This window comes from Zootoca vivipara, chromosome 3 (genome assembly GCF_963506605.1).
Source record: "Zootoca vivipara chromosome 3, rZooViv1.1, whole genome shotgun sequence".
NCBI classification, from domain to species: domain Eukaryota; kingdom Metazoa; phylum Chordata; class Lepidosauria; order Squamata; family Lacertidae; genus Zootoca; species Zootoca vivipara.
Window position 1 is genome coordinate 76862295 of NC_083278.1, and position 15385 is coordinate 76877679.

A 15385-nucleotide genomic window follows, 5' to 3' on the forward strand; every position below is an offset into this window, starting at 1 on the left:
CATTCAAGTAGATAAACTATGAAAAACACTGAACAAACCACCCAAATGCACAGCTGAAACACTGGCAGCCTTGGCCTGGAACCATTGTCATGAGTGTGGGAAATTGCAGTCAAATGTAACTATGCATGAGTGAGTTAAGACATAGAGCTGATTATTAGACTCAACTAGGTCACACACCTTCTTCTTTGATTAGGAAGAAAGTGAAGCCATATCTGTTCCCTCTCCCTTATGCCATGTAACTGACCAAGGAAGACATGTCTGAGCAAGCTCCGAGCTTAGAACACATGTTTGAAGCTATCTTTCTGTATTTTGTACCAAAGAATATTCTGCCTATGTCGCCCTTGCTGCTGCTTGGATAAATACATAAATCTGACCCTTGGAACTTTTGTAATTAAAGAATTTAAAAGTTACTTAACAGTGTGTGGTCATTGCAAGGGGAGTAAAAAGAGTGGAGCGCTGTTTGCAAGTGGACTAGATGTGATAAAAGGGTCTAACAACCTATATTTCTAACACTATACTGCTGCTTGACTTTTGTGAATTCAAACTCTGCTGCTGGGGGCTCTCTTCTGCTGGAAAGTGAGATTAGCCCTGCATTTTGAATCCAGGCATGTGGCTGATTCTTTTGTTATTTAGCCCACACGTGGGTCATAATGATTCATATTTTCTTCCCACAATAAGAACATTGCACATTTGGACTTGCTGGTACTAGTTGATACTTGATGAGAGAGTCACACAGATTAATTTTGGTCCACCTTTTGTAGCGGGAATCTGCTCTGAGAAACTGTGCTAAAATGATTACCATGGACTAGCACAGGCATCCCCAGACTGCGGCCCTCCAGATGTTTTGGCCTACAACTCCCATGATCCCTAGCTAACAGGATCAGTGGTCAGGGATGATGGGAATTGTAGTCCAAAGTATCTGGAGGGCCAAAGTTTGGGGATGCCTGGGCTAGCATCTACATTTTAAGCTATGCATTTCAGTGCTAGAAGTGAACATATGTTTGTACAGATTAGATAGATAGATAGATAGATAGATAGATAGATAGATAGATAGATGATAGAGATTTTAATATCTTGTCAGGACTGACACACTCTATGATTTCAAAATCAAATTGGATTCTTAGAATCAGAAATTCTAAGGGTCAAATTGTGATATTTTACAAACTGCTACTTATTAATGGCATCATTGATGGCATTGGATATTAGGAAATTAATCTGTTATTTAAAGGGAAAAATAACTAAATGTTGTGGTAGAAATTGTGAAAAAAGTAAAGAAAGAAAGGTTGGTAAATTAAACCAAAATGATGCCTAGAACTTGAGCCTAAGGACATTTACCTGGAAGAAAATAAAACTGTAATCATTTGGACCTCCTCCCCCAGGTAACCTAAATAGTAATAAGAGGACTATTTAAATAGTGAAACATCTCACTAGGGTCACCATTTTATGAGTGAATCCACAACGCTTCTTTGCTAACAGAATCTCTAGTGGCTGTAAGCAAAATCTGTTTAATCAAATTGATTTCAATCAGTATCCCATTAAATGCTTTCAAAAGATGACATTTCAGATGTGCGTCAAAACATCACGAAAACAGTGCATTTGCACTACGATTGCAACACCTCCTACCAGCTACCTATGTATGCGGATGAGTATGTACAAAGGCAGCTTGACACTAGGAGAAATGGAGGTCTGTGCATGTTTCTCATATCTCTGTCCAGCAATCCATCATCCACACCATGTAAATTACTCATGCTCCAAACATAAGTAATTTGCAATAGGCAGAGAGAGCAGAAGTAACAGAGAGAATGGGGACATGTTCAAATGTCTCATTCTCTCTTATGATCTGTTGCACTGCCAGGATAGGCAGAGAGGGCAGGAAACAGGACTCTATCAAGACCTTTGGGAAGCCTCCATGCATGGGCTCTGTGCTTGTGCTGGGTAATGCCCTATTTCATGAAAAACAAAGCAGGTGAGCCAAAGGAATGCTGGTACATATTAGTTCTACAGAAACAAAGTTACATGTTTACTTTAGTCGAATGGTAATCATTACCCCCAAATTGACAATTGACAAATATGCTACTTTGAAGAAGAAAATTACATACACACTATTGCTGCCCAGTGTAAAAAAACACACACAAAAAATATTTTAAAAATACCTACTTACAGTGATGAAGCAAGAGAATCAGAATAAAATATTTGTCAGAAATCGGAGTTAGTTGGACTAGTATGCCATTGACTGAACAGTTAAAAGTTGATTCATTTGTGCCCTTTGCATCATGATTGGAGCAAAGCAAGAAAATAAATAAATTTTAATACATTTGGACTGGGCATAATGGGATAAATCAGGTCAATAATGCTGAAACAAAAAAATGCTTCAGGATGGTCACATACTGGAGATATATCAAAAAGAGCTTGCTTATACCTGTATCTTTTCCTTTGGGTAAAATCTGTACTTTAATATCAACCAATCTAAGAATTTTGTTTAGTAATCAAACTTGCCTTGTTTATGCTAATCAGAAAAGAGAGGTAGGAATAACTCTAAAACCGAAGTATCAAAGCATGCTTTTAAATTTAAATGTGGTACCTCCAAACCAACAATAAAGCAGGAATGACATTCAGTTTCAGCAGTAACAAATCTAATATTTGTAAATAATTCAGTATAGAGAATATAGTTTAAAGAACATTTTATATAAGTGTGCTTTTTCCTATAAATTTTCTTTTGCTTTGTTTAAAAAGTCTATTGTCTGTAAATATGAAAGGGGAGATCAGTATCAGTCCCATTCTATTTCTCCATTAGTTGCAGTGAACAGCAGAACAGGCTTCAATTCACATTGCTTTGGGCAGTCTTATTTGCTACTGCTTTGTTATGTTTGAAGCTTAAACAGTTTGGAATTTTTGTGGTCGAACTTTTAGCATAATTTGAATACCAATCCCTTTCAAACACAGCTTTCAGTTGCTTGATGATGCTAGTCTTGTTTCCTGTGTCTGTCTGTTTGATGACAAGGCCAGCTCCAGCATTACGATTAAAATAGGTCCCAACCCAGTCAAAATTACCTGCAAATAAATGAAAGCACATACAAGGATATGTTAACATTGGGTGTAAGCTTTCTCTAGAACAGCCATTGCTCTTAATCTCACCTTTCTCCATTGAAATCCTTTCCTTTGTGCATGTCACTATGCTAAAAGTAGCTGGACCTCACTTTCCTGCATGATGTTTTCAATGGCTCACAAGTAGGGTGAGAGGGTGATGGATACTGCTATATATTTCTGATTTTTTGCATTTAATGTTTACCAACAAGCCAAGGTTTATCTCATTCTTAATTGTGCAATCAGTTGTTATTTTAGATTTGTACTGTATATATAAACAACAGCCTGGAATCAGATTATTCAATGCTTTACTTACCAATGTAAGCTGCTTTGTCAGTCACCACATATTTGTTGCGATTTAGTTTAGGAAGGGAAGAGTTCTTCTGTTCCTTAAAATAACAAGCACTTTCTTCTTCAAGGTCAAAGAATTTCTGCATTAAAGAATATCAAGTTAGTGAAAGATAATGTGTTGATTGCACTGAAGAAGGAAAAATAAAAAATTCCTTCCAGTAGCACCTTAGAGACCAACTAAGTTTGTCATAGGTATGAGCGTTTGTGTGCATGCACACTTCTTCAGATACACTGAAACAGAAGAATTCCGCTTCAAAATGGAATTCAGTTATTTGAAGTCAAACGTGGAGCTGAACTAGGCAGCTGAACAAATTTGCTTGGAAATTGTTTTAGGTTTATAAGAAACAACATGAGGAATACTTACAACTTTTAACCTACAGCCAGAAACTTCGGTGCAAATTGCTTTAAGAGATGAAACAAAGTTAAATGTGAGTGGATTTGTGTCTTTTGATAAACTTATGAGGAGTCGTACTTTAATATTGCGTAAAATCAGAGCTTCTCTTATCTTTCCATCCAAATATGGCCAATACCTAGGGAAAGAGCATCCAATGTTATTTACATAATTTTTTTTAGAGAAAAAGGATTTGCTAACTCAAGGAAAACTAAAGAAAACAAGAACCTCATCCAGCTGGGTCTACTATGGTGCAGCTGTTAGCAGAACACAGAGTTCTGCATTATATGACTGGCCAGAGGACTAGAATTCAAGAAGGATAATTCACCAGCTGTATCATATGTCATTAGGAACTCTCTAGGTGGTGAGATACCAGTGAATGAAAGGGTTGGCAAGGAACTTTCCAACTGATAATTATTATTTCGTTTATTTATTTATGAGAATCTCATAAAATAAATTGTCTGGGTGTCATACGAATAAAAACAGAATAAAAATGTATCAATAAAACCATAGTACAATAAAACCACAATGAGCTTAAGAAACAACCAGTGTGAAAACTGAAATTGAAAACCAGCACAATAAAATAATCTATGTAGCCACCAAATATATAGATTAAAACTACTATACCATAGGAACTTAAAACCAGATCTTAAAAGACCTGAAAGAAAAGAAAAAAGGTCTTAACTTGGCACAAAAAAAGATAGCAATGTGGGTGTTAGGTGGGCTTTGCTAGGGAGAGAACTCGGTAGCCGAGTGCCACTGCTGAAAAAGCACTTATGACAACCTTCAAACTTCTGATTGAGAAGGCACAGGGAGAAGAGCTCCCAAGATGACCTCAGGGTATGGGTAGAGCAGAGTAACTAGTAAAAATCCCTGCCCAATTTTTAGGGGATATGTGTGTGTGTGTGTGTATAATTTTATTATTTATACCCCACCCATCTGGCTGGGGTTCCCCAGCTACTCTGGGTGGCTTCCAGCAAAATATTAAAATATAATCAAACGTCAAACGTTGAAAATTTCCCAATACAGGGCTGCCATCAGAAGTCTTATAATTTTTTTGGTATTTCTTTATCTCCTTAACATCTGCTGAAAGGGCATTCCATGGGGAGTGCACCACTGCATATATATATATATATATATATATATATATATATATATATATATATATAGCTATAATATATGAAGGTGCATAAGCACTGAAATGGGGGAATAGAAGCTGGTAGTTCATAGGGCTCCACAGTTTTTCATGGTGCCTGCAGTAAGCAGATAGCCCTTATGTAAGGACTACACACCCAGCATGGAAAAATAAATCCTTCTGCCACAGGTGGTCACTATTAATAGGCAGGTTGTGATGGGGAGATTATGGTACTGTATATGCATTGCTAGGATGAAAAACTTTTAAACTGTTGAAAGCTTAAAATCTAGTTGTCCATTTTAAATGAGTAACATGTTAGGAAAAAACAATTAATTGAGAACTTAAGCTTGGGAAATAAACGGCATGCCAAATGGCATGTTGCCTATTTTTCTCTGGCTGTGGAACATTTTTGGCAGCCTGGTGACCCAATAAAAAAAACACATTTGCATGTCTTCTGTGGATAAGTATTGGAGATGCTCAACTATCATCTTCTATTTGTTTGTTTGTTTGTTTAATGTTAAGAGACTCATATCTAATAAATGATTGTGCTCTTCTCAACTAGTATGCTATTTGAGCAATTTCTGTTCAGGAGAAGACATGATTTGTAACAATTACATTCATATCACTTCCTGCTCTAGATTTTATATTTGCAAACTCATTGACATCCAAGAGAAGAATTGATCTAATGGACTTTGCCCCATGGAAATCTCTAAATATATGTCGATTTCAGAAGCAACAGTTTTTATATATTGGTACACTGTCAGATAAATGTAGATTTCTGGTATTCACCAACCTTGTTTGATTTGTGATGTTGATAATAGGCAGATAATCCATAACAGCTATGTACACAAATTGTTGTGCATTATCAACAACACTATAGATAGCATCAACATCCAAAACCCTGTCCTTAGGGCATAGGAGTTTGGGAGAATTCTGTGAAGATAAAAAGACTGAAAATTATATCAGAAGTTGTACAAAGGATATGATTTTGCTTTTTCATCTTTCTTCAGTGTAGAATTAATACAAAAGCTATTACACTTCCTCATTTTTTTAAAAAAAAAAGTTCAGCAGTTACATCCAAATTAATTTGAGGAAGTTATTGTCTGATGTGCCATAGGATTCAGCCCAACCTTTTCAAATATGAAATACAACCCTTATCTCTGATACTGAAATGAAGGATCAAGTAGACCCAGCAAAAGACCTAACAGATTTTTTGTATTCATTACATTTTAAACAGACCCCCATAAAGAGCCAGAATGTGTATCCTATTTTTTTAAGTGCTAAAACAACATGTTACTTCCTGACATTCCTGCACAGAAGCTACTGCAACCAAACCACTGTCAAAAACCATAATTTTTCAAATTAGGGCTAACCATCTATATTTGCAGGTACATGTTGAGCAAGATAATGACAGTTGTTGCTGTTGAAAGGCATTGTTCTATGAAACTTGAAAAATTTATTGTTGGCTTAATGCAACTGGCAAGCTTCTGTTACATTTTCCATTGTGTTACTTTTTTTTAATAGCTTCTATTCCATTTCCTTTCTTCCTTGTCTCCAAAAATTATACCCAGTCTGGCATGTGTGGTGTGTGCCATAGCTATATCAATGTTACACCCTGGCTGTCTGTGTGATAATAATGCAATAATAAATAATTCAAACAGTAAAGTCATTAATACTGAAAAGCAGTCAGCAGCTTCCACGACCTGACACAGAAAGTACATGTTCTTTTGTGTTTATCAGAGAGATGATTTTCTGTTGCTTAGCAACTATACCACAATGGTTGCTGAAGATAGAGCACACAGACTTAAAATCGCAGCCACAAAGCATAAAAGGAGAAAGAGGTAGTCCAGACATACAAGGTAAAATACTCTTGCTGGCATTCTTTACCACATGATAATGTATGCACACTGTTGGTGGATTTTTTTATCCAGAAATGTGTTCTGGACTACAATGTTTTGGACTACAATTCCCATCATCTCTGACCACTGGTCCTGTTAGCTAAGGATCGTGGGAGTTGTAGGCCAAAACATCTGGAGGGCCGCAGTTTGGGGATGCCTGGGCTAGAGGATCCTTGTGGCTCCTTCCAAGTCTATAGATCTGTAATTCTAAATGTGGATACAGTCGTATCTTGGAAGTCGAACGGAATCCATTCCAGAAGTCCGTTTGACTTCCAAAATGTTCGAAAACCAAATTGCGGCTTCTGATTGGCTGCAGTAAGTTCCTGCAGCCAATCAGAAGCCCCGTCGGATGTTCGGCTTCCAAAAGAATGTTTGAAAACCGGAACAGTCACTTCCGGGTTTTGATCATTTGGGAGCCAAAACATTCGAGAACTAGGCTATTCGACTTCCAAGGTATGACTGTACTTATGCAGCCACACTAGCACCATCCTCACATAGGAGGGTGATATCAGCAGGCTTGAACTTGCTAAAATACAAAACAACTCTTCAGGGGACAAGCCCTCTGTAGGTGGTTGGACTTAAAACCTGATGATAACTGAGCATTCTCAGTAGATGTAGACTGCTGACTGACTGGAGGGGGAACAAATAGAAAACCGGGCGGGGCGGGGATTGTATGTAGTACTCTAGAAATGGTACTGCTGACTCCCTGGGACAGAAACACTCCAGACACCATATTTTTGCAGGTTCTACTTGCTTAAGAACTAATAAAAGAGAGGTTATAAGGGATCTGTAGAAGACATTGCATCTGACATGTTTTTGTTCGGGTGGATAAGTCTCTTTTCTTGCTGATTTAAATCACTGAATTAAATTGCCTTCATTTAAATCAGGACTGGTAATCTTTTTCAAGCTGAGGGTCATATTGACCTATGCTCAGTCAGGTGCCACATGTTAAAGTGGGAATGGCAGAAGGGTAGAAGTGGGCATGGACAATTTGGGAAGTCTTAGGAGGTTATAAAATGCTTTTTGGGATTTGCAAGAATGGTCCAAAACTTTAAAAAACTCAATTAGGTTTTCTTTAAAAAACTAAAAAAAATGTTTCTGAAATGGACAAATTTAAAAACCTTCTGTATAACAGTAGTACCAATGGGATCAATAACCTAGAATAACTAAAAAATAAAATAATTTTCATTTTTAAAATGACAAATCTGGTGTACCACAAAAAATTGGCCACTGGGAGACTATTGGAGCAGTCATTAATAAATAGCTAGATTTAAATCAGGGTGGCTAACCTGTGGCCATGAGGTTTTTAATACTCTCTCCCCATGCCTGAATCATTGGGTTGTAGTCTTCTCTGAAGCTATAAAAAAGGTTAAATGGGTTCTGAAGAGAGCAGGAAGTGGTTAGTTTGTGTGTTACACATCACAGATCTCAATTCTTCTTAAGCACATTTTAGCAAGGCAGCTGTAGATTGGAATTGTGGAAAGCTTCTAAATAATAAAAATATAGACTGCGTCAGAGATCAGTGGCAGCCAAGTTCTAAGGTGTTGATGTGAGCCAGTCAGATGTTATTTAAGAGGACATGTGAAAATACTAATTCAATCTGAACTTACATAGGGCTTTAACATCTCAACCTGTCTAAAAATAATATAATAAACAACGAGCACAAGCACACAAAACCAAAGCTAACAACACAAACCAACTCACCGAAACAAAGACTTCTGATTTGGTTTCATTCAACTCAAGAGCCAGTTTATTTTCAGTGCCATATACTGCATACAGTCTCTTAGACCAAAGAGGTGGGATTTTGCTCTTGGATTTTAGTGAGCTGTACAAGGCAAATATCTTTTGTAAATCTAACACCAGGCAGCTGCAGTTGTATACAATGACTCCAAGCTCTTTCATCTGTGAAGGAGAAGTGCATATAATTGAGAGCACATTGCCCAGCAAAAATATCTCAACTGGTCAACATAATTTCGTCAGAAGTTCATTATTTTGAGTAGATAGTCTCAAGTGTGAGTGCCCTATGGAAGTAAATGCAATATTAGGCCAGCACCTTACTGTAAAGAAGTTTCAAATATATTGTTAATATTGAAAGTATTCTTCATGAATGGCTAACACTTTGATGGTGTTTCCTGCTTGGCAGGGGGTTGGACTGGATGGCCCTTGTGGTCTCTTCCAACTCTATGATTCTATGACATTTTGTGTTGATAATGTGGGAGTCCTGGTTTAACAAAGTAGATCTTGGGACACAACACAAGTATTTGATTTTTTTTTAAAAAAGTTAAATTTATATCCAGTGAAACATGGTGGAAGAAAGAAAATTTTCTACACATGACTAATAATAATAATAATAATAATAATAATAATAATAATAATGTTTATTAATAATTGCATATTACTCATTGCCTAGTCCTTTATATCCTCCAAACTACTGCTCTTTATGAGAACCAACTGAATATCATGTACTAGCATCAACTTCTATATCTACTTTCTGTTTCCTGGGGGAAAATACTATGCTGTTTGCTTTTCTTAGCATAAGCCTACTGAAAAAATCCTCTTCAATATAAATATGAATGCAAAATGTTTTATTTTTCCTGCTACCTACTGTGATTGGAATAAAAACCCCAAGGAAGTTGAATATATTAATATAAATATCAGCTAACGTTTCATCTGTGTACAGCTGCATCGTATATTACTTTAATTTAAGTAGTAATAAATATGTATTATTCTCCCCTTGTAGCAGCTAGATTGCATTTTTAGTCCTTTTCTTATATTTATTGTAGCTTTATACTACTCTCGTTTTATTGCTGTGGTTACATCCCACATATATTGCTATGCTGTATTTTCCACAACACTTTTTGCAAATACTATCAAACACAAGAAATAGCGTAAGACGTCATCTTCATGCACTTAGAGAGAGCCATGGATTGCTAACGCATTGCTAACGGGCCATATACTCTCCCAAGGCTTTTGCAGCCTACCAAGGCTTTGTGTTGGTGGGGCAGAGTTTTGTCAGGTTTTTTCACTGACTGTTATGTTATGTTCCACATTCCACCACTATGACGCTGATGTGTTCCTTTTTGGGGGGAGGTGTCGCATGTTGCCCTAAAGTCCACTAAAAGTTGATGCAAGAAGCAGCAGCACCATGACTGATAAGCTGCTTTTCAATCTTTAGGCATGAGCACATTCACAACAATTTCTGTTCATTAGCTGTGGCTCCATTTCCAGTGCTTCATACTTCTGAGTCCACAAGACAATGACTGGAAGAAATTGAATCTCTTGCGGGGCATCAGACAACTGAATATGAGAGATGAAAATACTGTAGCGACAAAGAGAGAGAGAAAGAGCATGAGGTTGGAGGAAGGGATGCTGGGAACCGGGGGGGGGGGGGAGAAAGGAGGAGGAATAAGGGACTGTACTTTTCTATTGTAATTCTGTGAAAACCGTAATAAGCCGTAGATAAAAAGAAAGGAAGAAGGGAAATGTGATGTCTTGCAGCTGAAATCAAAACCATAGCTGCCAAGTTTTCCCTTTTCTCGCGAGGAAGCCCATTCAGCATAAGGGAAAATCCCTTTAAAAAAGGGATAACTTGGCAGCTATGATCAAAACGGAGAGAGAACACCAGCTTAAAAATCACTTGAAATAACACTGGTAAGAATCCTGTAGAAAATCTAGGGGTAGCAGGTCCAGACTGTAGCCTAAAGGTAGGCTTGCTTATTATGGTAGCCTAGCTCATGTTGAATTTAAAAGGTAAAGGTAAAGGGACCCCTGACCATTAGGTCCAGTTGTGACCGACTCTGGGGTTGCGGCACTCATCTCGCGTTATTGGCCAAGGGAGCCGGCGTACAGCTTCCGGGTCATGTGGCCAGCATGACAAAGCCGCTTCTGGCTAACCAGAGCAGCACACGGAAACGCCATTTACCTTCCCGCTTGTAGTGATACCTATTTATCTACCGATGTGCTTTCAAACTGCTAGGTTGGCAGGAGCTGGGACCGAACAACGGGACCTTACCCCGTCGCAGGGATTCGAACCGCTGACCTTCTGATCAGCAAGCCCTAGGCTCTGTGGTTTAGACCACAGCACCACCCGCGTCCAATGTTGAACTTAGGTCTGTACTTTTTAAAAATTGCATAGAACAGAAAATTTCATGAAGTCTAACACCTCCTAATTGCAATAACTGGAAAAGCCACATCTGGTGGAATTTTTATTTTATGCAACTCATTTTATGCAAACCTATCCAGACATGTGCTTTATTTTTCTTTAGCTACTGTTTATTTTAATCCACTTTTGAATATTTTTACATACCTGTTTTTCACTGTTTTTATAGATAATTTTAATGCTTTTATGTATTTTTTAAAAGCTGATCAGAGGTTTTCTTGCCATCATGCATGTTGCCAATACAACCTGTAGTAGACAAGCCGATCTCTCATTTCGTAATTCTAATTTTGATTTCAGAGCTGGAATGGAGCCATCCATCATGGGAATGATATAATGCTTGCATTAATTAAAAATTTAAGCACTGTCTAATTATAGTTCTTTGAAATACTTTATGGGGGATTAATGGCCACAATTATGAAAACCTCAATTGCAACCTCACAGTCACCCTGGAATTAGGAGAAATACATAGTTGTGCAGTCCATGTGTATATGATGGGTAGGACCTAGTCTACGGTTGGAATCCAAAAGCTCTTGGGTAGGGAGTGTCAACTGGGCATAGGTGTCCCTCCATCCAGACCTGCTGGCTGCCGCCTACAGAGTGAAGCCTCTGTGACTCTTCTAGCACAGAGGTTTCCCTTCTGCCATCAAAACAGGACATTCCAGGGAAGAACAGGTGTTCCCCAGGTCAGGTTGGGATCTTGGGTTGTGGGCGGTGGTGTGCATAGTCCTAAAACTAGCAGATTACAATAACCATTCATAAATCTGTTGTTATTTAGCATTCCAAGGCATGCTATTATATATATATAATAGTTTATATTATAGGGTGGCAATGACCAGGGCCAGAATAATCCTTGTCAGGCCACGCAGGAGAGCAAGAAGAACTCCATTTTGTATATTCAATTCTAAATCTCTCTGTTTACAGGCACAGCATGTTTGCACATCTAATGCAAAGATCTAACCACACACAGCACTTCTAAGAAATTCTAGCTACACCACATTTTGTTCCTTTGTTCCATCCTGTCTAGCATAAACCACAAGAGCACATCCTGTATAAGCTTTGTAATTTACATGGGGGTGGCGCTGGGGTAAGTTTTGTTATAAAGGCACTCTGTGTATGCCCATGGGTCGGGCAGAATGAGAAACTCATTCTCACTGCCACCATTTATTGCAATAAATGTTTTAATAAATCTGTTTTATAATATGTACAACTGCCTGAGATTTCGTCTGGTCAATTTGGGAAGCCAATCATCCATATTACATTTCTGGTGTCCTTACAATATATATAAACTATTATAATGAATAAACTAAACTGATCAAGCAGTATAGCAATGACCTGATTATAATTTCAAGGCACAGAATTTACACTGTTGTTCAAAGCGTTGTTATTATTGTTTTTTATGTTATTACTAGTTGGCCCTGCCATGCGTTGCGGTGGCTCAGTTTGTTAAATGGAGGCTCAGAGTCCCACTTCAGAGTCCCCTCACCTTCAGAGTCCCCCTGTTTTTCATGTGTTATGTTTACATAGGCACATCCCTGTGTCTCCCCCCCCAACCCTGTTCTGTCCCTCCCCCCCACCTCCTGGTTCATCCCTGTGATTGGGCCCACCCTGTCCCAACCTATGACCTATTCGGCCCACCCAGGCAGGCCCCTACCTCCACTTGGCCTAGTCCGGAAAGTGGCCTAGTCTGCAAAGCTGAGACGAGATACTGTGGAGAGGGCAGGTTTCATCCCTGTGTCTCCCCCCACCTTGTTCTGACCCATTACCTATCTCTGCTTCCCTATTTGGCCCCCCATCCCCACAGGCAGGCCCCTACCTCCACTTGGCCTAGTCTGGAAAGCAGCCTAGTCTGCTGTGGCCTATTCAGTCTGCTGGGCAATATTGGGCCTTATTGCTGCAAAAGGCCTGTTTTCAGTTGGTTGCTGTGGAATTTTGTGATGTCATCTGGTGGCGCGGCTTTGGAGGCAGCAGCGTGCGATCTGTCGTTCTATTGGATGCTGTTGGAGTCTTCAGACTTTCTGCTGGTGATGTATAATTTGGGCACCACTTTTTGTGTTTAATCATTATTTTAGGTGTGAAAGGTGTGCTTTTTTGGAAAAAATGTTTACGCCAGATCCCTCCCTGATGGTTATGGAACGTTGTGGCCACATTTGTTGGAATTCAGTTCAGCGGTTACAGAGGAAGGGTGTTACATCTGCGCATGCAGTGGGAACATTTATATATATATATATATATATATATATATATATATATATATATATATATGATAGTACGAGAGAGAGAGAGTGGAGGTTTTTTTTTTACTGTAAACCATCCTGTGATCTTCAGATGAAGGGCAGCATAGAAATTAAATAAATAAATTTGGTAGTTCGTCTTTCCAAAACTGGAAAACAGACATTGATATATGTGAAATTATCATAGTCATACTGGATCAAATTCCAGCATAACAGTATCCTAAGTGGAAATGTGAAAAAATAGTTCCTTTCAATCCCAGTATTATTTGATGCACAGTAAAAAGAACTTAGTTCAGCTGGCTGTCATTAATGTCCTATCTTAAAAGAGCCAGCTGGGCCTTTTCATAACTTCAAAAAACTCATTAGCTTCAAAACAGTAAAAGACTGATATAGCGTTCTTTTCACTATCTATATTTCTGTAATGATAAGATGCAGCACTCTTGAACAGAACAAATCCTGCCTTGGCTAACAAATCTTATTGCAAACTCTGGCTTGAAAACATTATAGAGAGATGAATTGTTTTGTATATTTATAACCAGCCCTATTCCAAAAGCTCAAGAGGTTTTTACTTCATGCCACTTGTGCTCAGTTACATGTGAGACTTCATGCTAAAGATGGACTGCTTTAAAGTTTTTATTCGTTGAAGGAAACTTTATTTGATGAGTCAGAGCATATAATAAAGCTCGCACAAAACAAAATCACAGAGTCCAGCTCATTTCCTAAGTTTATAGAGTCACCAAGCAACACTGGAGGAAACATGGATCCTTTTATTAGAAGAGATCAGAAAACTTTGATTTCTATATTAGTCTTCTATACAAGCAGATTTTTTAATGGCATATACAATCTGCACTCCTCTCAAGCACGACTAGTTCTCAAAATACTGGGCAATTGTGAGTGTTTATAGCTCCTGCAGTTTTGTTGAGGTTTGTAGGCAGCCAGAGAAAATTAGAATTCTACTCATAATGGCAAAAAGAGAGCCTTACATCAAATAATAATGATAATAGCATACACTAAAGCCACCCCTTCATTCTAATTGCATGGAAAATTAACAAAAGAAGGGACTGCTTTAGATCATCCTCCCATTTCAGAAAAAAATGAGTCAATGTAAAGAACAAGGAGATGGAGATGGAGAAGCTGGTGAGGCACCAAATCACTGAGAAGTGAAAATTCATTCTCCTATTCACAGCTCTGTACAATCTTACTCAGAGCTCCAGGACCCTTGTCCTATTAGGTCAAATAGGAAGCCTCTTTTTGTGGTTGCTACCTATGAAGATATGAAGGGACCCAGGTGGTGCTGTGGTTAAACCACTGAGCCTAAGGCTTGCTGATCAGAAGGTCGGCGGTTCGAATCCCTGTGACGGGGTGAGCTCCCGTTGCTTGGTCCCAGCTCCTGCCAACCTAGCAGTTCGAAAGCATGTCAAAATGCAAGTAGATAAATAGGAACCGCTACAGCGGGAAGGTAAACGGTGTTTCCATGTGCTGCTCTGGTTTGCCAGAAGCGGCTTTGTCATGCTGGCCACATGACCTGGAAGCTATACGCCGGCTCCCTCGGCCAATAATGCGAGATGAGCGCGCAACCCCAGAGTCGGTCACGACTGGACCCAATGGTCAGGGGTCCCTTTACCTTTACCCATGAAGATAAGAAACAGCCGGCATTCATACCTCACCCAGGGGACTTGATCAAGAGTCATCTCATCTCAGAAGTTTGGAGAATATCAGAAAGAATAGGAGAGACTCCTACTGTTTTTATTTTCTCCAAGGTGCAGTGCAAATCAAAACTTGAGCAAAGATGGGTAAGGAATGTGAGCTATGGAGTATTCTTTTCACCAAATAGTCCGGGGCACTTGCCCCTGGTTGAATATATTTGTTGACCATGCTCTTACTACCCCCAGATCTCCTTCTGCAATGTCAGCTCCTCGCTTGCCATGACTTCTGATTCTGCTCTTCAGCCAGTCCATATTCCCAGACTGCATGGGGGTTCCAGGACAGCCCCCATTGGGGAATCATGCTTTAGTCTGTATCATGTTAAAACTACTTTGCAGCCTAATTAGCAAATGCATTTAAAATGAAATATCTTTGTATCTACTACAAAAAGGAACCCGTAAGCTACATTACCTCCTTCTTTGGTTTTGCTAG

General features: G+C 38.8%; 1 protein-coding gene across 2 annotated transcripts in view; it reads right to left on the reverse strand.

Annotated features, from left to right (window-relative positions):
• Nucleotides 1–1082: 1082 nt before the first annotated feature.
• Nucleotides 1083–15385, reverse strand: part of PLD5 (phospholipase D family member 5) — a 56706-nt gene continuing 42403 nt past the window's right edge. For both annotated transcript variants that reach the window (XM_035110554.2, XM_035110555.2), the window contains 5 exons: nucleotides 8564–8761; nucleotides 5755–5894; nucleotides 3800–3965; nucleotides 3401–3515; nucleotides 1083–3051 (listed from right to left, as the gene is read on the reverse strand). In XM_035110554.2, coding sequence (XP_034966445.2) covers nucleotides 2819–3051; nucleotides 3401–3515; nucleotides 3800–3965; nucleotides 5755–5894; nucleotides 8564–8761 — 852 coding nt within the window. In that variant the 3' untranslated portion in view covers nucleotides 1083–2818. The remainder of the gene's footprint in view (nucleotides 3052–3400; nucleotides 3516–3799; nucleotides 3966–5754; nucleotides 5895–8563; nucleotides 8762–15385) is intronic.